Here is a 23,257-nt window from a genome sequence, read left to right on the forward strand (position 1 = left end):
GTTTCACACTGCCCATGTTGCCCGCGGGGCTTGTATGGCTACAGTCATACTCATAAGATTCACTGGTTGCTTGTTGATCCAAATATCCAGAACACATCGCATTTCTGCAATACTACACCTCTCTCATTTGGCTCAATTTAGCGGATCACATCAACATAAAAATACCACCTGCAATCCAAAATACACAGCACGCTTAGTTTACTTCATGCAATTGGATTGATTGAGGGTGGAATCGCTTTCTCAGTGCAATCAAACCATACTAGAGTTTGCTTGGAACCAGACTGCAACCATATGGCTCCGATGGTCTCGCTTGAGTGAGACTGTGGTGTTCTTACCTGACCAAACAAACCTCACCATACAGAAAACCACAACAGAGTTTGATTCAAACCGACTGAATGCTACAAACATGAAAGCACCATAAATTAAGGTAGCTTCTTCACATACTCCATCAGGCTTCGCTTCACGTATCTGAATGCGATGTGTTTTTCAGAGCAATTGTATTCTGCTAAAGGAAGTTCTCCTGGAAATGAAAATAACTCATAGAAAAGGAGGCAGAGAGAGCGAGACAAGAGACTATACCCTGCCAGGGACTCGGAGATGAGAACAACATACTCTCAACACTAGAACACTAAATTACACACACCGCTGTGCTTTTCTCTCTCTGCCATTACTGCTCGCATGCTCTTTCTGAACTTCTCATAATGAGCAACAGGTGTGACATTCAGCATGACAATACTTATAATCACAACAACTGCTCAGGTCCTCAAAGCATGCATCTTGAAAAAAAAGAAAAAAAAAAAAACAACAACAATGGAATGGCGTGTATTTGTGAGAGCGTGGCCTCATCTATCAAATCAACCTGAACAAAAGGGGCAATGCGAAATATCCCAATTATTCATTTGCCACATAATTACTGCAGCTGCTAATGTTCTGGGTAGCTCTGAAAATTGTAGACCTGAAATCTGACGAGCTGCAACGTTGATATGCCCGTGTGAAGACGTTAAAATCTGTTTTGTCTAAGAAAAAAAAAAACACGTTTTGCACCTCATTTCATGCTCCAGCGCCTGCAAGCAACAGATAAAAAGCATCTCCCAGTAATGAACAACTTGTGTTCACAAGCTGTCTCAAATCATGTCTTCACACTATTTTAATGCAGGTAGTGTTTTCAGCCTGGAAAGTTCAACAAGATGTAGTGTTAGTTACATTTAAAATTAGCTAGGCCTTTAGGGGCAGCAGCAGCTGTAGTTATATTTATTTATATAATCAATGTAGTGACTAAAAAGAAGTCTACTTACACACCACCAGGGCCCTATTCTGAATTTCTGCACAATTTTGTAAAAAATTGGTTCCACTAGAAAAAAAAAAAAATAGATACACCATCAATTTAACAATGACATCTGGCATAGATATAGAAAACATAGATAATCTACCCCGATCAGATACTAATTTAAATCCCTTCCTCATTTCCAAATGCACAAGACTTGCAAAGAAATGCTGTAAAGCAAAGGTGCCTTCAAAAATTTTGCAATTTTAAACATTTCTAAAAACGAATACTACACAGAGCAGTAAACCATAATAAACTAAACAAATTCAATATATGGTGTTACAACCCTTGCCTTTTTATTTTATAAATAGTAGTCTCAGGTACAGTTTGCGCAGTTTTATAAGGAGATTAACTGGTAAGTTTTACTGAGCATTTTGGAGAATCTGCCACAGTTCTGCTGGAGACTTTAACTGTCACACGTTTCTTTTTTGCATGAAAAACTCGGGAGCCTTCATAATGTTTTTTGTCTGAAAATTGGTCCGTCATATAATATGTTGCTTTCTTTACTGACAGAAAAACATTTTTCTGTAACATTTAATTTTTTGGGGGAAAGCAAATATTGGAAGATATTAAGTCTTTCATATTGACGCAATAATGTAGAAGTCATAAAATAAACATATATAACAACATTTGTACTAAAAAAAGAGACTTTTGAATAGTACTTTATACATTTCACCTCACTACAGCATTAAATGTACACTCATGGCAGTTCACCTTTATTTCAAATCTCCCAGATTTATTGACTGAGTGATTTGCCTTCTGACCTCTTATACCCCATTCAAGTGACTGAATGCTATGTTCTACACTACGTAATGTTGAGTTTCTTACAAGAAAAATAGTCAAGGAAGAAAAAAATCTAGTACTCTTTTTTTTTTTTCCTTAACCAAATTTTAAATCAGATTCAAAAGTTCATAAATCATAAATTTCTTCAAACTACACTACCTCATTACCTCTAGATCAGCATATCTCTATAAATAGACTTTATTTTGATATTGAAGCACAACAGTATGTAATTGTTCATGACTAAACTGAAAACATTAGATATAAAATACAGAGTATGACTTTTTTTTATTTGCTTATTTATGTTTTCTTCAGTTTTTCACTTGCACTACAGTGTAGGACTTTTCATTAATGGCCTCTAGGAAGTGTAAATTAGTAATTTCACTGTACAGTGTAAATAATTACTGTCTGTTCCCTGTGCATACCCTAAACTAAGTCTTGACTCATGACTCAGATTTGATATAATTTAAATCACTTACCCCAATCCAAAGCACTGAGTTCATTTTACTAATTTAATTGGAGTTAAAAGAACAGATTTTGCCAGGCTCAAATCTTATCTGACGGACTGTTATCAGTTTGTAATGGTGTAATTAATGGTGAGTTCTCTGTGAATCCAAAAGTAAAGTTTGGTGTTCCACAAGGCTCTGCTCTAGGACCATCTTTATATATGCTACACTTATTTATAAACATGGCATTAGCTTGATGATACACAGCTTTATGTTTCAGCATTGTTCACAGACACCAAGCTGAGGAATATATACAGGACATTAGATACTAGATACTGAGTAACCTCCTCCTACTTAATTCCAACAAGACAGTATTTCCATTTAGTCAGGAATTTTAGGTAAAGGTATGGGGACAGTGTTTTGGTAAAGTGAATTTTTCTGATGCTGTTGATGGTGGAGTGGCAGAACATTGCTGTTCTAGAGTGCTCTTATGCCTGTGTTACCTTCCAACTCTCCCTGCATGTGCTATGATTACAATGTACACCCTTTTAAACCACTGTAGGATAAGAGCATAAGTAATGATCTGTCCTTTCCGTCTGTAGAGCTGTATGTCAGATCCTGGCACACTACTACTCCTCTCGTCCACTGAACCTGCATGATTCATCCTGATGAATCATGCAGGTATCCTCAATACTCACGCTCTGTCCCTCTACTTTCTTCATCTGGAATGTTCTGAACTTGTGACTCACCTTCTGCTGCCATGGATGGTTCCTCATGTGTAACCTCGGCTTCTCTAGGACTTCCCAAAAGCAGTTAATGCTTAAGGCTCACCTTCCTAATTTATTAACCTCACCTTGGTACTGGAGACCAGCACATTTTAAGAATCATAAGGACTATCCTATGTTCATCCCAGGACTATTAACAATATGATTATACCATATGAGAATTGCATACACTTTCAACACCATTATGCTCTTTGCCTTTTCTCTATATGACTATTTTTGTAATGATGTATTATCCAACTGTCACCCAGAATAGTATGGGTTCCCTTGTCAGTATGGTTCCTTTCTAGGATTCTTCCTCATGGCATCTAAGGCTGCTTTTTCTTGCCAGTGTTTCCTAAGGCTTGCTCTGGCAACTGGCTCTAAGCCAATCGGATAACAAAATTCACTAAAGTTCAGTTCAATTTCCTGCAAGCCAGTAATAACTTTCTAATTAATTAGCTGATATTAACCAGCTAGCTTAGTCTGTTGGCTGGGATCTGACCCCATTGTGTGCAGTTACATCATGTGTTTTGTGACACAGCTTAAAAACAGTTTTTCAAAGTGTACCGACTTGCCACTCAGATTAATCCACATGTTGTAGGGTTGCACTTCAAAACCAAAGTTATGAAATGTCCTTTCACAAGCAGCTTGCAATAGCATTTCTCTATCAGGGAGAGCTCTAAATTCCCAATTCCCTAAATCATACATCCAGCAGCTTGAAAACTGAATGGATACAGGAGGAACTTTCGGGTACTTCAGGGACGGGAGGGGGTTTTCCTCATCTTCTGAAATGTCAGCATGAGCGTGCACCGACGCTGATAATCACAAAGGTATTCTGAGTATATCTGTCTATGGGGATGGTGGGTTAGGGGGCAGGCTGGAAGGATGAACCCCTGGGAGATGAGCGACGTGCCTCTCGATCTGCTTCCTTTATCCCAGCAGGCCACAAGAGAATCCTGGGATGTTCAAGTCTGAGCATGTTAGGGGAGAATAGAGATGGAGGGAGCTAAATTCTCAGAGCTCATGGAAGAGGATTAGGCACCACTGAAAAAATGAGACATAAGGAGGCTTCTCTGTTTCTGTCTCCCTCTCATCATCCACCCTGAGCTTATCTGACACACAGACAGCCATCATGGCTGCCAAAAATAAAGCAATTACTTGAGAGGTTTAAATGTGTGCATGTAGATCTTTGCATGAAAAAATATTTCCCTTGAATCTTAATCTTTTTTCATTTATTGTTTGATTTCCTTTATTGGTTCATTTAAAGCTGTATAGATTCTATGCAGCACTCATGTAGAGATGAATTTTCATTATCCTAAAGAAACTCTTTCCATAGTATCACCAAATACTTCAGGTAGAACAAAGCAGGTATTCCATATTAATGAGGCGCTCCAGGTAAATATTCACTTTCTTCTGCCCAAACTTTAGGCTCTGAGTAATGAAAGCAAGAACTAGCAGAGGCAAGAGAATAAGGGATCAAACAAGTCAGAGAATAAGAAAGTGGGTCTTTTGTGTAGTATTTCCTGCAATTAGAATGCCAAACATTGATAACCCTAGCCTTCCTCTTCATCTCTACTGCCCCTCCTTTTTATTCCTCTCTCTCAGCTCTATAGCTCACTCTCGGCTTTATACTTCCTCTCTCATTCTGATCAACGTCTGTCCTCTGAGGGCGAGCGCATTCAAATAAATTGCTGCAAGCTGCTTGAAAATCACACCTGAATTCGTCCTCTGCTTCACTGTGGTTAAATCGCTTTATATTTGCAGAAGAGAGGCAGGAGAGCAGCACTTATTTCACAGAAAAGAACGGGTAGCCAATGGCAGAATGATCCCGAAAGGGCTTTTAATCTAAGTAATTAATCTGAAGTAAAGAACACGTCTCAAGCTTTTTCAAGCATGCTTGAGGGACCGTTACTCATCTTGTAGACCCCTGATCTACAGGTGACTGGGAGAGCAATGATGCCAAGCTTAAGTAATTGAGACAGCAGTTCTAACTGTTGTATGTCTGTTGCGTGACAGTTCATATATTTCTAGGCGAGTTCACCGACAAAGCTAGCCTACAACTTGCCGATGGCAACAAGAACTAATTATCATGCAAACAGAGCTTACAAAAGAATAACAAACTACAACAGAGGTAAGCAGACGCAAAACAATTATTTCGAAACTTCAAATCCTGAACTGGAAACCACATATAAAGGAAAAAATACAAAACCCTCCCACTGTTTATTGCACTGTGCATTGTGAGTCCAGGATAATAAAACACACTCTACCCTGAGAGATATTCCATGTTACTCCTCTATACCTGTATGTAATTGTACATAAAACCGGGACCGAAACCTTACCTTCTGTTTATGAGCAGCGAGATATCCATGCAGTCTCTCGGCACGCTGGAAGGGGGTACTGTGCACAGAGAAACGCACGTCCAGGGTCCTGTCTCGCACTTCTATAAGGCTGAAGATATTAACATCGTCCACGCCAACAGACATCATCTCAGAGAGGAAGTCTCCCAACAACTCGTATCTGCTCCGCAGACCCCCTCGCTGCTCCATGAACTCTTTTGCGGTGATGTCTGTGGAAAGCACACACAGAAAAGAACAGTCTGGTTGATCTTTATTCCTGACAGTTAAACAAGTGATGGGCCATCTAGCTGAAATATTGCTTTGGAATGATGACAAACTGAATCCAGAAACTTAATTGTAACTCAAGTTCAGCTGGTCTCAGTAGGTCCACTTTCATCCTGAAACTGAAATGTTGCACAGGTATGGTTGGCATATGGTTGACTATTTTGGCCTAGGTTTGAAATCTCATGAGGAACTAAAGCCTAAACTCAGCTATATACAGTATATATAACTGCCTCAATGGTGGCTTGAACAAATAGGCATAAACAGACAACAAACAGTAACTACATGAAACACTTGACTAAAAAAAAGGAAGCCTGAATGCATTTCAATGTATATGTTCCTGCATGTGTGCATAATATGCCTTTGTCTATACAATGAGAGTCCTATAAACTTAATCAGAATGGTTTGATAATAGCAATGGCGGATTATAGAAAAATTTATTTTTGCCCTCCCATTCAATATCCTCAGCAGCCATCACTGAACTGCCTGCTGTCTGGCCAAGACACACACAGTAGAAAAAAAAACATCAAATTAAAGCTCAATGTCATGTTTTATCCAAAGGAGGACCAGCAGGGGTCAGAAGCCTGAGCACCCGCAGAATAGCACTCATAAAAAATGCATTCTCACGTTTTGCCCTCCTGAACATGTTCGTCTGTCATTAAGTGAACTCAGTGCCTGGCGATTGCTGCACTTTCAAACTGAAGCTGACAGGCCACATCCAATAATGCAGCGTTGTGCAAACACGGGGTTCACTATCAACATGTGTGTGGCTTACACTTTCTGTGGTCACATCTTGCATGGCTGGAAAGACATAGCATTATGGACAAACATCCTAAATGGTCTTCTCCTACTGTCTTCACTCTTATGCCTGAGCTTCCACTATAAATAGGGGCCAAAGTAAGCTTCACGTTCCCAGCTTATAACTATACTGGCCCAAGCATTCACCAAGATTAGCTGCCAAAACATACTACTAGTTTCCACTGGCCTTCGGTAATTGGTATGTCTTTCTTTTTCGTGTAGCTTTAGGAAACTGGTGACCTGCTTTTCCAGAGGATGTGTTAGTGTGTTAGTCGATGTATCACTCAGAACATCTCCTGGCAGGGTAAAGCTTCCTTGGGGCTATTTTTAGACAGTAACAGAGTTCTCCTGGGACTCTTATTGATGCTTTGCAGCATATAGGCAGGGTAGAATATGTTGGGAGAATTTTGGGGCGATTCAGAGCTTTAATGAGATCAGCATATTGTCAGCTGCACTCAACCAGGCTTGTATATACTGTACGGAGTTGTATACTATATCCCGTATACTGCCGCAGAGCATTCGACAAGAGGTTTTAAGAAAGCTTTTATACAATATACAATTATATAATTCCACCTAAAAGCATGGGTGACCAGAGTTGTGTGTGCGTTCCTTTAGGGAATTCATTTTTGTTTGCATCTCAGTTGGGTTCCGTGTGTATATACTTGAGCATGAGTCATGCCAAGTTTGCATGTGGGTGTATAAGTGTAAGTGAATGAGTGCAAGAGAATGAGTGCCAGCATGCTTTCACAGTTTTCACAGCTTTAAACTCCTCCTCTTACAGCTTGCTTAAACAGCGTGCACAGCAGAACAGCACGGTGAAGGTCGTTCGAGCCTGAAGTGTGTCAGTCAGAGACCTGAAGACAGGAAGTGATTAATAAGAACAAAGGTGGCGAGTGGCAAAAAAATGCCAAACTTTCTGCTCCCATTGCAATCTCCACATGAACCAGGTCTGATAGGCAGGGTTGACCAAACACTAACTTGTTTCCATGGGCTCTGAGCAGGATCAGGCCATAGCCACACAAACAGAGGTACATTTGAAAAGCATACAATTCTTTTTTTTCTGCTGTTGGTATCTGTCTACAATGAAACAACATTGATGGTGTAGCAGGTAGTGTTGTCTCCTCCTGGCCTCAGGGTCTCTCTCTACAGATCGGACAAAAACATGCTTGGAGGTGGATTGGTGATTGCATTGTGCCGTGCAATGGACTGGTATCCCATCCAGAGTGTATTCCTGCCTGTGCTCCCGGCATAGTCTCTGGATCCAATGAAACTCTGAAGAGGATAAAGTGTTTACTGAAGATAAGTGAGAGTAAGTGAGTGTGTGAGTGAGTGAGTGAAACAAATTGTCAGAAAATCTCCAGGATACGTTAGTTTTCAAACACACATCCAAATCAGAAGGTGAGTTAATTAATACCTGTTGATGGCGTTTTTGAACATCTGAACACAACTGTGTACAATATAACTGTTCCATTCCTACAGGCAAGGATGTCAGCTTTGCATTCACTAATGTACAACCATTCTGTGTGTATTCCATTTATCCATCTTTCCCAGTGCCAAATAACATCAAACCACACACACACAGCGCAAAAATAAATGGCAGTAACATCAAATGTAACCATATTGGCAGAGATATTGCTTTAGAATGCTAATCATGCAATAAATAAAAATTAAAAAAGTAGAAAAAAATAAAATACACCCTCATTAAAATTAGTTGGCACAAGTCACATATATTCATATGGATTCTATATCTATGAATATATGTTATATTCTATGTCTATATCTTGAGTAAGGAATCAGAGATGGATGCACAAGTACATGTGTAGGTTCTAAATCTGTAATGCACAAGTACATGTATGTACTTTAAAAATGGACTCTAGGGGAGAACATTAATCCAAAACTATGTAGATCTCTACAATAACATAATTACAGAAGCCAATAGATATGTCAAGAGAAAAGGGCACACAGACACATCCTCACAGAAATGAATTAAGCATTAAAAATTATTTAAGAAGAATTCAGGCTGCGGTGAGTTTGAGGATAGTGATGATTGAGGGTCCGTTATTGAGACCTTGAGATGGATTTTTTTTATCGATTATACAAATTTGTACAGGTGCAGAGAATTCTTGACAAGAGTGGAAAATGGAAATAGCTGAGACATTTTGCATGTTTTTTTAAAAGACAAAAATGTCTCAGAAGGTCTACCTAAAACAGCCAAGGTTTTAGGTACGCCAAGGTTTTCTCCCCCATTCATGTACTAGAGACTGTGAAGACAATGTGTGGTTTTCTGTATGTGTGTTTGCTCATCTTCATGCCTGTTTACCACATATTTCCCTTTCAATCAAGTTCACCTGCAATTTTACAAAAACAATGAGCCATAATCTTTGTAAAGCAGAATTCTAAAAAAAGTAGTTTTTTTTGCAGTCAATATTTGTCTTTCGAAATGGGATTTCAAATGTCAAGGAGGCGGAAATTAATAGTGTGAATAGGTCTTTCCATTACCAGGAAAGTTGGGATTCAGTGTGTGTTTAGATAGGGTTCTAAGAAGGCATGTCAAGTGGGAAATACACACTATTCACCTTTAAATGTGAAAGACTCAAGTAGTGAGATCTGCTGCCTGAGAATGAAAAGTGGCATGGATCAATGTGTATTTACTGGATGAGAGATGCAGCACTTTGTTTACATGTCCCTCATTTAAGTGCACTGGACTGGACTGAACTGGTGAATACACACTATATATTTGTGTGTGAGAGAGAGTTTAGGAATTACAGCCATTCTTTTACATAGTCGTTCCATTTTTTTTTTTTCAAAACTAATTGTTCATACTAACATAATCATAAATATTGGGATTATTTTAATACTTGGATGCAAATTCTTTGCAGTCAATGACTGCCTGAAATCTGGAACCCATGGACATCATCAAATGTACATCAGTTTCCTCCCTTGAGATGCTTTACCAGGCATTTACTGCAGCTGCCTTCAGTTGCTGTTTGTTTACGGGTCTTTCTGCCTTTCTGCATGAAAAGCATGCTCAATTGGGTTGAGGCCATTGGACATTTAATAACATTTAATTTCTTTGCTTTTGGGTTGCATTCACACTATGTTTTGGGTCATTATCCATCTGTACTGTGACACACCATCCTATCAGTTTTGCAGCATTTGAATCTGAGCAGAAAGTATAGCTCTATCCACTTCAAAATCCGTTTTGCTACTTCTACCAGCAGTCACATCATCAATAAACACCAGTGACCCTGTTCCACTGGCAGCCATATATGCCCATGCCATAGCACTGCCTCTATATGTTTGACTGATGATGTGGTATGCTTTGGATCATGAGATGTTCCTTTCCTTTTCCATACTTTTCTTTTCCCTTCATTCTGGTACAAGTTAATCTTGTATCAAAGTCATTTATACACTTGTAGCAAAGTCTAATCTGGCCTTTCTGTTCTTGAGTGTTACCAGTGGTTTGTATCTTGAGACAAACTGTCTGTACTTACATTCATGACGGTGTCTCTTGATTGTAGACTTTGGCAATGATACGCCTTCCTCCTCTAGAGTGTTCTTGACTTGGCTAGAAGTTGTGAATGGGTTTTTCTTCACCAAGGAAAGAATTCTATGATCATCCACTTTAATTGTCATCCATAGCCTTCCAGGACTTTTGGTGTTGCTGAGCTCTCCAGTTGCTTCCTGCTTCTTAAGAATGTACCAAATTGTTGCTTTGGTCACTCCTAAAGTTTCTGCTATCTCTCTGATAGGTCGGTTTTTTCCCCCCAGCCTAATGATCGACACTTCTTTGGACCACATATTGAAAGTTCCTATGAACAGCTACCAAATGCAAATTCAGAGCTTTTATCTCCTTAATTTATCACAAAATTAGGGGGAAACAGGCCACACCTGGCCATGAAACAGCTTATTAGTAAATTGTCCAATTACCTTTGAGCCTGTGAAATTGGAGGGACTCTAAAAAAAAAACTGCTGTAATTCCTAAACGGTTAATGCAATTATTTTTGTTAAACACCGTAAATTAAAGCTGAAAGTCTACACTTCAATCACATCTTGATTGCTTCATTTCAGATCAACTGTGGTGGTGTACAGAAGCAAAATTATGAAAATTGTGTCACTGTCCAAATACACAATGACTGTATTTTGTGCACACTATTTGTGCACACACAAAGATAAATATTAAGACCATGTAATGTCTATAAATTTCAGTAACTACTATTGTATATGTTGTTGTTGTTGTTATTATTATATAATCTTTTATTATCCAGAATTATTGATGCCCTTCAGGAAAATAATAATTATTTTTAAATATAGCCATTTTACAAAACATTTTACAAAAATAAATAAAAAAACAGCAAAAAACAAGGACAAACTAATAACCATTCATTTCTGTTAATAGCAATATTACTCACATGCCCAATTAATATTCTAAATAAATAATAATAAATAATTTACAATAAATAAAAGGACATCCTTGAAAATTATTTTATTGCCCTTATTATTGCCTTTAGTGAAATGTGAGGTTCCATACTACATACATTGTATGACTTTTTTTTTTTAAAGAAAAACTGTACAGTGTGCCTAGGTGTATAGCTCAAAACATCACTCATTACAAGTGTTCTCATACCCTGGTTTCTATCAGTGCTTACCACTCCACTTTCTGTTTCTTCCAGCTTTTTTCCAATAGTCTTTAATATCATAAACTCCTTCAGCCACCACCTAATTTCAAGGCTGCTATCCCGCTGGGAAATGCTCTCTCTACTATTAAAATGCTGATGGTTGTAAAGCCACAAGCCACCCCGCTGGCACCACTTTGGAATTTATTACACTATCACATTAAAGCTTGCTCTGATTACAGATCGGACATGCCAGCTACGATTAAAATAATGTCAATACTACAGCTCTGTGCCATCATGAGACACCAACAATTTAAAGTGACTTATGTCAGATCTCCTCAAAAATGATCAAGTTTTATATTAAAGCCCTCAGAATCTTATTAGGTTATGCAGAATTTACAATTAACACAGGGTAATATGAGATCTTTGCACATTATCATCAATTAGCATACTGTCACTGGCCTAAGGATCCCTAATATTTCCAAAGAGTAACTTTCATAAGAGTGAATAAATCAATGTGTTGTGCACTGCGTTGGTTTAATCAGCATACTTTATGTTGTTTTTATTACATTCAGCTAAATCATTCAAATCATTATAGGAAAATTTGCTTCAGATTGAGCTGTACCTGCAAGACGAAGTGAGGCAGAGTTGTAGATGATCTCGTCCCGTAACTCTCGTACGTGAACTCTGACGCTGGACACAGCATCTGGCCACTCGCCATCTGACACACGAACCTGGAACTCATAGGTGCCAGGTGGAGCATTCTCTTTTATAACCAGAAAACCTGTCCTCTTGTTCAGGATGAAGTAACTGCAGGGCCAGAAGAAGGAAACAGCTCATTCATTAAGTGCTTCATTATATACTAAAGTGTGTGTCTATATATATATATATATATATATATATGTATACATACATACATATATATATATATATATATATATATATATATATATATATATATATATATATATATATATATATATATGTATACATACATACATACATATATATATATATATATATATATATATATATATATATATATATATATATATATATATATATACATACATAGCCTGTGTGTGTTGGTGTGTACAAAAGTTTGGACACTCTACTAAGTCATTACTAAGTCAGAGTTTGCAAATTCCAGCTGCCAATTGTTGTACAATGAATTTTAATGAATTTTCACTCACTGTTCCTTGGTTATTTTTGGTTTCTTTCTTTGCATGCATTGCACGTTTAAGATGTACCCACAGATTTTTTCAATGATGTTCAAGTCAGGCGACTGTGTAGACCATTCCAAAAGCTTCAGCTTGCAATTCTTGATGTAGTCCATTGTGGATTTTGAGGTATGTCTTGGATTATTGTTCTGCTGTAGAAGCCAGCTTCAGTTTCTTGACTGTGTCATATCTACTTCCAGAATTTGCAGATATTTACTGGAATCCATTATTCCATCTACCTGTGCAATGTTTCCTGTGGTTGTCTCAAAACTCCAAAGCATAATAGATCCACCCCAATGCTTAACAGTTGGCAAGGTGTTCTTTTCATCAAATGCTGCTCCTGAATGTGGCCAAAGAGTTCCATTTTTAATTTATTAGTCTACAGCACGGCACTTGTATCGAAAATGCCTCTGGCTTATACAGATATTATTTTGCATACATCATACTTTCACTTTTGTGATGAGGCACAAACAGTTTTATACAACAGTTAGATCAGGTCCACTAATTTGAATGGACGAGCGGTGTTCCAAGAGTACTTATATTTAGTATAACTGCACTGGAACATTTCCCTGTTTGGAATCTAGAGATAGTTACTACAGGTAAGGGTTACTACAGTAGTGTTAGCGACATCATCAGTGGACATGGCAAATAATACTTTTTTCATAAATATAACTTTTTTCAGATTTTTTAAGATGAAAAGGAAGAAGGGAAGCCAATTTCACTGGAAGCACCTTTAATGGGAACGTACATGTCAATGTGAGCTAGCTAGCCAGCTGCTATATGACGTGCTATAAAGTGAGTGTACCTTCTTTGGGATCTACTTCCACTAGCGGAGCAAAAACAAACAAAACAGTTGGCCATATTGTGTACAAAATGTCAGTTACTTATTAATAGCTATTAATTTCTTGTTCATAGGACTGTCGTATAAAAGCAATACTGCACAAGCAAGAGTGAGGTTTTACAGGCCTGTGGTCTTGTGTCTGTGGCCGAATCACAGCTGTGCCTATCTTCAGTATAACCTCACTCTCGCTTGGGCGATATTGCTTAATTGCTTTGCCTGTCTGACGAGTATATAGGCAGTTCTATCTGAGTTTTCTTGGTCTTCCAAATCTTGCCTTGACTTCCACAGTTCCCTTTAACTGTCAGTATAAATTAATGGTCCTTTGATATCTTTTTATAGCTTTCCACTGCTTTACAAGCATTAAGTAGCTTCATTTTCAGATTCTCAGTCAGCTGCTTAGAGAAGTCCATGGTTGTTGAATAGCACATGTTTTGAAGAGTTAAAGAATTTATTATCCTCAGGAATTGTTATTCCTAATGACAATCCTTGACCTGCCTAGCCAGTCCTAATGAGTTTATTTAAGACCTAAACAGTTTTGAGATTTTACACCTGGAAGTGTCTCCAAACTTTTGCACAGGCCACACATATTTTTCATTTTTTAGATTTCATCAAATATAAAGTAATTTATATTTACAATATATTTATATACAGGTAAAGAGTTTCATTTAATGTTCATATTAAACATGAGAATGGGGAAAAATGTGATCTCATTGACTTTTCTCTGAACTCTGAATATGGCCCATTGCACATGCTGCGTATAATTAATTACTCAGTTTGCAACCACATATGCTATTTAACAACTGTGATAAGCTGGTGATATTTTCTGTGCAAACTGTGATTGGTCAAACAGTGATTGTTATAGAGATGTATTCATTTTCATTCAGTGACTAATGGCATGACATCAGGAACCATATTGCTTACAGAGTCACAAAAGATATGAATTTACCAGAAGAACTGAAAATATGATTTGAAGTCTCAAATCAAAAGAAGCTCTTTACCAGCCTTCACTTTTTGGCCTCATGTTCTTTTCAGTGTAATTCTGCTTCAGTCACTAGAATGTCATTCACTCTTCTCTGCTTCACTGTCTATAATGTTAAAGTCACTTTAATAATTAGAAGTAGAAGAGCCTTACACAGTTACCCGTTTTTAAGCATTGCAGTTTGTATTAAAAGAAGCTGGCCACTAATTTTTGTTTCAAATAATCTAATAACAAATGTACAACAAAATAGCTGCATCCACTCCTAAGTTTTTCTGAAAAGAAGACATAAGCAAAGCAGGAGCTTAAATTAAGCAGGTCATGCATAAATAATGTGCAGCCACTGCTGTGTTCATTACTTGCACATTCTTAGTAAATTACCCATTAAACTGGACACGCCCAACAGAGTACATGGTCCTACAAAGTCTATAATTAGTGGTTGTCTTATTAAACAAATTTATTCATGTTAACGGTGTTTTAAAATATATTTTGATAATATTGTAATGATGCATTCGCTCCAATTCAGCAAGAATTGCAAATATATTTTAAACCTAAAAGAACCTTGAATGTCAAACAGTTCAGCCAAAGTTAAATGGATGAAACCGGTCATTTTAAAACCATTTAACTGATGACAAACAAAATTTCAGAATTAACAGAAAACTGGCATTCTGGTCAAATAACCTCTAAGACCAGTGCTGGCAGATACATATTCAGACTAAATGAGATGGCACTTTAAATTAGAGGAAAGGTTAGAGAGGGCAGCAAGAACACTCTCATGAACACAAGAGATCAGTGAGGGTAGAGTGAGGTGAGGAGAGTTAAAGTGGGAGAGAAATGGAAGTGAGAGAGAGAGAGCAACAGCTTCTCTAGAAGCTTCCTTCATCTTTAATTAGCAGTGCTGATAACTGGAGGGCGAATGGCCCTGCTAAGATGTGCTGATTTAAAATTCAAGGCCCTGGCCATAAAACTGACATGAGCCTGATTGCTTCTTAAAATTTAACTTTATCCTGGCATCCAGCCCCCAAACCAATGGATGACTGCACAGATATCAGCATAGAGAGGAAGAGACGGAGAGAGGGAGGAAGGGAGGACATCAGGAGAGTGCAGATCAGCGCTTAGACCTCTCAAGGCTAAAGCTGCCTCCATTAGAGTCCCCTTACACAGTCCTTAATCACACAGCCACTAAGGTGTCTAACATCAATAAGGAAGGGAGGAGGCAGAAAGGAGACAAAAAGATGGAGACAGAGAAAGAGAGACACAAAGACACAGAACTAAGAAAAGTAGACAAAGACAAAAGGAAAAAGAAACTAAAAATGACCAAAAATAAATAGATGTGGGGGATAAAGATCTTACTTAGGAACATGTCCTTCAAATGCATAGGTTTTGTTGTCCCAGTCATCAGGATCTGGAGCATACACCTTTCCCAAAACAGATGTCGGCATTCTCCCTGTTGGTGCAAAATATATTTAGTGTCTGTTTGTCCACACTTATAATATTAAATCATATACTGTAACTCCAGTAATTCCCGTAAATTGTATTTAATAATAATAATAATAATAATAATAATAATAATAATACTTCTGAACAGCAATGCTGGGGTTACCAAAGCCCTAAACACCAGGTTATTTTTCAGTTATCCTGTTATATTGACTTAACATTAAACATCACATAAGCTATCAATAAGATGGATTACGTCAAAATCACAAAATAATGTTAAATATGACAAAAATGACATATTAAATTGAAATAATGGGATATCAAGTCGAAGTAACAACATTATCTTGTAATAAGTTATTAAGTCAAAATGCATACATGCAATTCAACTAGTACAGGCTTCTGTACAGGATTTCATACTTAAACTAAATGTTTAGATTATCAGTGATCACACTGTCATTTAAATTCCTCTCTTTTTTAAATCTTATTTTCTCATCTGCTTCTCTATACCAGTGTAATATAGGTACAGGAGTTCTTTTTTTTTTTTTTTTATCATATTGCTGCCCTGGTCTCAGTAGGGTAAGCTGTGCTTTCTCCACCTCATTAACACCAAGCCCCAATGCACAGATGGGCACACACTTTGTTGCTGTTACTACTCTTTTCAGAGATATAACTAACCTTGGATCATTTTTGTTCAAATTCTCAGAGTAACATAATAGAGAGAAAACCATTATTTTTCTCCATCATGTTTTCAAACAAATATAATCATGCAAAGTATAGTCTTGTGAATAACTCTTTATAGGATAGTCTTTACAGGATATGCATTCAGTACATTTCTAATTTATATTGCATTAAATATATTACATTTATAGTTTATTAAGTGAGGGCATGAAAAAAAAACATTGGTTCGTTAAACTTCAATGTTTTCTTCTGCATCTACAGTATATGTACATGGAGTAGATATAACGGCACTATAGAACAATAAAGTTAAGAAAGTCCAAAATATTGGGGTCATTGGCTAGATAAAACCTACATCAGCCCTTCCTGATAACTGACATAAAGCTGCATACTGTAACTAATCAAATATGAAATGAAATGAAATAACTAATAAAACTAATAAATAACTAATAATAACTAACTGTGAGGTCAACTCAGTCTGCAAACTCAATTTCCCAGAATACACTGGGGCCCTTCAGACCCTTCATGGTCTCCCCAGATAACTCTTCCCAGAATTCATCAGCACTAACATGTTCTCAGTCCCAGCACCTTTGATCACCCTCACATGCTCCCAATCACACACACACACACACTACAAAATGGACTCTCACTCACAAACACATTGAGAAGTAACGCTCAGCTGTGCATACTCTGAAGCATACCAAGCCTTTTTTATCACGTTATTGCTACTAACAGAGTCTAACGCTCTGGATTTGTCTGCCGATTGTTTAATACACCGCTCTAACTGCAACTGCATCTGTCTCAGCCTCTCATCTCAGACACTATATATAAATAACTATGTCATAATATTGTTGTACATTACCATAAAGAAAACAATAATCTTATAAAAGATGACAGTATGTGAACAGAAATCTATGTCAGTTGACTGAGGTACTGTCTTGAACAGCTGAGGCCTAGAACAAACATAAACAGAAAATATATAAACATTTATGCAGCTTTATGGCAGATGATATAAAAAGTTAGTGTAGTGATGTGTTACCCAACAATTTAGCTAACAAATCATATAGTGGAAATTGCAAAACTACTCAGAACCAAAAATGATGGAGAGCATTAAATGTGTTTTCACTTTGAAAAACTTTTGACTGCCTTCAGTTTGTACACTTACACTGTATAACCAAACAGATCTGTTCATAAATAAGCAAATGCATCTGTTTAGCTTGGTTTTGCCAGGAGTATAGTTAATGAAAATTAAATGCTAATATCTGTCCCTCGATGTGGCTGAATGAAAAGGAAATATCCTGCGCAAGAAACTGAATGACAGTTTGAGACTAGTGTATGGCCCAAAGACATTTTTTTGGCACAGAACAAGTTGACATTTTGGCTGTATTCCTATGGTGTTCATTTTCAACCTAGCTAGGTGGGCATAATGTAACCAAGCACTAGTAATCAATCTAGTTTCAGCCTGAGAGACTCACATTGGCACATTCACTAGTAAACAAAATAATTTATCATGCTTCCTGGAAATGAGCAGACACTAATAGCTTTAATAGGCAAATAAACATGATCCAAAAAAATACTGACTAGTTCTATGTAATGGAAGGAATTTTTTTTTAACACCTATTACATTTTCAGACACCCGTTTGCAAGAAAACACAGAGCTAGACATGGAAGTTGCTGTGGCACATTTCTTTTTGGGCTTTAAACACATTAATGGATCCAGCCACCCTTTGCTCTGGTTGCTATGCTTTTAGCACAAGGAGCTCTTGAGCAAAAACAGCTCCTCAAAACGTGTAAGAATGAGGTCAGCAGCAGCTGCATCAGCACTATTCTCCCATCTTTTCATCCCAGCTCACCTGAGAGCTCCAGCTACATCCATTTATCTTAAGAATTCTCAGAAATTTAAACAAAAGCATTCCCAAAATACCAGGAAAAAACTAACAAACAGCAGAAAGTGCTGGTGACGTCTTTGACATAAAAAAAATGTGTATACTTTTCTCTAAAGATGTATATCTTCACTGAGAGACAATATTTGTTTTACATTGAGAATGCCTTCGAGATTTACCACTTGCAAAGATAGATTGGTTTTGATATAGCAATCACCTTTGCCAAAAGAATATAAGACACTGGTCCATGTGAAAAATGTAGAGAATGTATTCAAATTGTTACTAGATGCAGAAATTAAAAAAAAGAAAGAAAAAAAAGGGGGTAATGCAGTTTGGTATAGTTTAGGTATGGTTGATAAATTTCCATTAATTTTTTATGGAAAGTTGGTTGTGTTCATATAATTAGAAATCATCCCATCTAATGTTGCCTCAGTTAATTATTATATATAATTAACTTATTTAGCTTAATTACCTACTTAATGCCCTATTGCACTGCTTTGTGGGTTATTCCTGCTCCTGTAGGCATGGCATTTATTAGCAAACAGATTCTACATAGGCATGGACCGATAGGCTCATATACACTACTAAATAGGACAGCACTGTTCTGATTAGCCAAAACAAATAACACCCTTAATTTTCATTAGTTTTACTTAATTATGAAGAATAATTAATCATTCACTACCTTCACACACTATTAGTTTACACATAATAAACTAAGATGCATTTGTTTACCTCTTAGTTCTCTATATTTACCTCTGTGACTGTTAAGATATATTGTCTTCTCTCCAGCAACATGGGCATGGTCATTCTTGTCACCGATAGTGATAGTGAGCGTGCTGGTGACTGTTTTGGGTGGTTTTCCACTGTCAGTCATGATGACTGGCAGAAGGAACTCTTTCTGTCTCTCTCGGTCAAAGGCTCTGAGGGCTGTGATGGTGGCCGTGTCATTCCTGTTATCTTGCAGGTAAAAGTCATTGCTGTAACGGTATTCAGGAGGGACAGTGAAGGAGAAAGGTGAACCATTTTCTACAGAGTCTCGATCAACAGCTCTAAGCAACGTAGAGCTGGTGTTGAGATGTACCAACTGCGGCCCTGGAACATTCTCCCACACTACAGGCGAGTATGCAGACTCAAACTCAGGCCCGTTGTCATTTACATCCAGCAGGGAGATGTGAATAGTGGCAGTTCCAGTCAATGGTGGAGTCCCGTGGTCAGATGCAAGGATGATCAAGTTATGCTGGGCGGTAATCTCGCGGTCCAGCTGCCCGGCCACAGTCACCAGTCCAGTCTGATCAACTGAGAAGAGACCATATGGGTCAGATTCAGGTGCTATACTGTAGCTAATCTCCCGATTCAGACCAGAATCTGAGTCACTGGCAACCACTGAAGCAACACTAGTACCAATCAAAACATCCTCTCTCAGGTCAGGAATCTGCAGGAAGTGAGGGATGAAGACTGGAGCATGGTCATTGCAGTCCTCTACCTCTAAGGTACAATGGAGGAGGCTGGAATAGTCCAGATCCTCCACCTTAATGGTAAGATTGAAGCGTTGCTCACCCGGCCTCTCAAAATCCAATCGCTTCTTGAGCCGTAGGGTTCCCCGTTGCTCCTGCCGGTGACTCACCATGTAGAACTTCTGCTCTGGGTCTCCGGATACCACACTGAATGTCAGCTGACCATTCTCACCAGCATCTGCGTCTTCAGCGACCAGGTCAAGGAGGGCAGTGTTGGGCTCACTGCTCTCAGGGATCCGTGCTGAACAAGACCGGTCCAAGAACCGAGGAGTGTGGTCGTTCACATCTGTTACATGGATGGCAGCAGTGGCTGTACCCGTCATCCCACCTCCGTCCCTGGCCTCTACCAGTAGGAGGTATGAATCTGTCTGCTCCCGGTCCAGGCCAGCCTTGGCCAATGAGATGGTTCCAGTAGCTGGGTTGATAGTAAACATATCCACCCCACTGTTGCCTCCACTCAAGGCTGCATTACCAACAATTCTATATGTTAGTACGGCATTCTGCCCTACAGCTGCATCATCCAAATCAGTGGCAGTCATCTCCATGACCGAAGTGCCAGGTGGGGAGTTCTCAGCCACATCTCCATGACAGTTGTCTGGTGCACAGGCAAAGATGGGGGCATTGTCGTTAATATCCCACACACTAATGATGACATCAGTAAATCCAGTCAGGCCTTCGCCACCCTCATCTGTGGCTAAAACCACAAAGCGCCATACAGCCCGTGCCTCTCGGTCCAAAGTCCTCTGGGCATAGATCTTCCCTGTCACCTCATCAATGATGAATTCACTTTCAGCTCCCTGACCATGCAGCGAGTAGCGTAGAGCCTCTTGGTCAGCATCCTTATCTGGGTCAGTGGCTGTTACCTAAAACATCAAACAGAATATCTTAGACCTTTTTCCACTGACACCTTTTCTTTGAAATTGCTGAAGTGTGCTGACGTGGACTCAAGTGCCAAGAGCTGAAATTCCTCCCTCTGCTAAAATCCCTCTTCAAGTATGAATTCTATCAGGAAACAATTAACAAACAACTAACAGCAAAAAAATCAATATAATTTAATCTAATAATTATACAAACAACAAAGTAAGTACATTTCCAAGCCTCAAATTGGATAAAGAGCATTATGTCAAAGCATTAGGTCATCTGCTGCAATTCAGGCTTTAAAGAATTCAGTGATGAGACAATATACTCGAGTTCCTAAAATGTCCAAAAATCTGTTTATCCATATCGTTGGTTTGATAAGTGCTTGTACAAAGACTTAAAATCTGAGTACGGCTGTAACATGACTCATTTCCCCGCTCATTCAAAACAAATTATACAGCAATTTACAAGACAGGATGTGGAATTCTGTACCATCCCTCAATTCGGGGAAATGGGACCATCACCACCAACTCCCAAGGGTAAAAATGGTTTTGAAGAAATGACTCAACCTAATTCTGTGCTGTTCAGAAATGCTGCGTTTTGTTTAATGGTTTTACTTTATTTTAAAAAATCTTGAAAAACAAGAAGATTTGATTCAAAAGTGAACATATTTACCTAGCCTGAAAGCATAATATAATTTACTTAATGGATATGGTCAAGTCCTACCAGTCACTGCTTATTTACACTAACATATAAAAGCATACCCCCCCCCACACCCCCTCCTACATTTTCTCCCAAGACATATGATAAGAAAAGCAGAGTATTACTAATCCTTTATTATTGCTGCAGTAAATGCGTCACCTGCAGTACGAACACTGGCGAACCATCCAGCTCCTCTGTCACGCTGCCGTAGTACTCATTGACAGAGAACACAGGTGCCTCATCATTCTTATTCACCACACTGACAACAACAGCGGTGTAGTCTTCCCACTTCCCATCCGAGGCCAACACATACAGCTTGTAACGTTTGGTTTGCTCATAGTCCAGTGGTTGGGCGATAAAGATGGTGCCCACCTCAGGCTCCACATCAAAGACGCCGCCTGTGTTACCTGCGGTAATCTGGTAGCGCAGCTTAGCATTGGCACCTGCAAAACGACATAGTGGCCATAAGTTTCCAGAACTACTACAGGTAACTGATACTACTACAGATTTTCTGATGAAGATTTAGTCAATATAGTCAAATATTCATTCATAAATAAATACATGTGCATATGAAATAAGCATATATGTAGAGCATACAGCAGTTCTTAGGAAACATTTATAGCTTATTAGTGCCTTATACCATACTGTGAGTGTTTTCTGATTCTCCTTAGTAACTGTTTCTGGAAATGGGCAGGCTAATTAATGATTAGTAAAGCAATTCTAAGCTGGCAATATACAATAATACGTAAAAATGTTTATATAAAGGGAAAAAATTCAGATCTCAAATTTTTGTATATTGTCTTGTTTTCCTTATGACTCAAACCAACCTCCTGTATCACACAAGTGAAAATGGAGCTTGGAATAAATGAAGTCAATTATATTACTGGCAGGTTATTAAACTATAGCAGAGCCAGAATCACACAAGGCAGGAGCTAAAATCTCAAGAGCAAAGGAATAAAAGAGATGTGGCATGAGTAAGACATGCAATTTTTAATCTTGCAACCTCTACTGTGTCTTCCAACATTAAAGACATGTGAGTGAACCATTTTTTGTTTCGTATTAGATTTATACCCAGCAAAGATCAATTCCCTGTAGAACACTGAGTGTAAAGATGGCATAAGCAAACAAAGTGGAAACAGAAACAATAAAAAATATATACAAATATTCAGCTACTGTTGCTCTCCTTCTCCTCATGGCACCTCTCATCTCTCTGCCTTTGAGTTTCCCTGCTGAAAGAGGAACAATGAAGAAGACACAACGCTTGGGCAGCCTCAATTCCGATCTAAATTTTGATCTCACTATCACCCTGAGCAGCTCTGATAAATTACTAGAAGTATCATGTCATTAGCGATCTGGAGGTTGGCGCTTTCTCAGGACTTTTATGAAAAGGGATAAGCACAAAGTAAGACAGCTAATACTCCCTGACATCACCAGAAGCCATTATGGAAGATCAGTTTAAGACTGATGTCTGTCGTAATGAGGCTAAAGGCCCTGATAAATGCCTGATGATCAGCGCAGCAGCTTCTCACATATCCAAAAGCACACCAGATGCAACAGAGCAGATGATTCACGCAGGGAATTATGGACCTGACATGGCTAGCCAATGAGAAATGAGTGATGTCTTGACTGTGACGTGCTGCCGTCTGGATAGATTTACATGTGAGAGGGAAATGAAACAGCGCTTATCTCAGGGTTTTTTTTTCTTGGGCTCAGAGTGTGCAGATTAACGCACCTGTGTATGTACGAGTGGGAGGACTTAACTTGTCGGTACATTGGCTTTCTGATAATTATTCATCCTGTGTGCA

The 23,257-nt window shown here is 38.4% G+C and overlaps 1 protein-coding gene across 2 annotated transcripts in view; it reads right to left on the reverse strand.

Moving 5' to 3' along the window:
• si:ch211-186j3.6 (neural-cadherin) overlaps nt 1-23,257 on the reverse strand; it is a 238,787-nt gene that overhangs the window by 81,326 nt on the left and 134,204 nt on the right. For both annotated transcript variants that reach the window (XM_026937517.3, XM_026937518.3), the window contains exons 17-21: nt 21,612-21,895; nt 19,132-20,755; nt 15,737-15,830; nt 11,972-12,156; nt 5,654-5,880 (exon numbers count right to left, since the gene is read on the reverse strand). In XM_026937517.3, the coding sequence (XP_026793318.1) occupies nt 5,654-5,880; nt 11,972-12,156; nt 15,737-15,830; nt 19,132-20,755; nt 21,612-21,895 (2,414 nt within the window). The remainder of the gene's footprint in view (nt 1-5,653; nt 5,881-11,971; nt 12,157-15,736; nt 15,831-19,131; nt 20,756-21,611; nt 21,896-23,257) is intronic.

Source organism: Pangasianodon hypophthalmus, chromosome 25 (assembly GCF_027358585.1).
Source record: "Pangasianodon hypophthalmus isolate fPanHyp1 chromosome 25, fPanHyp1.pri, whole genome shotgun sequence".
NCBI lineage: Eukaryota > Metazoa > Chordata > Actinopteri > Siluriformes > Pangasiidae > Pangasianodon > Pangasianodon hypophthalmus.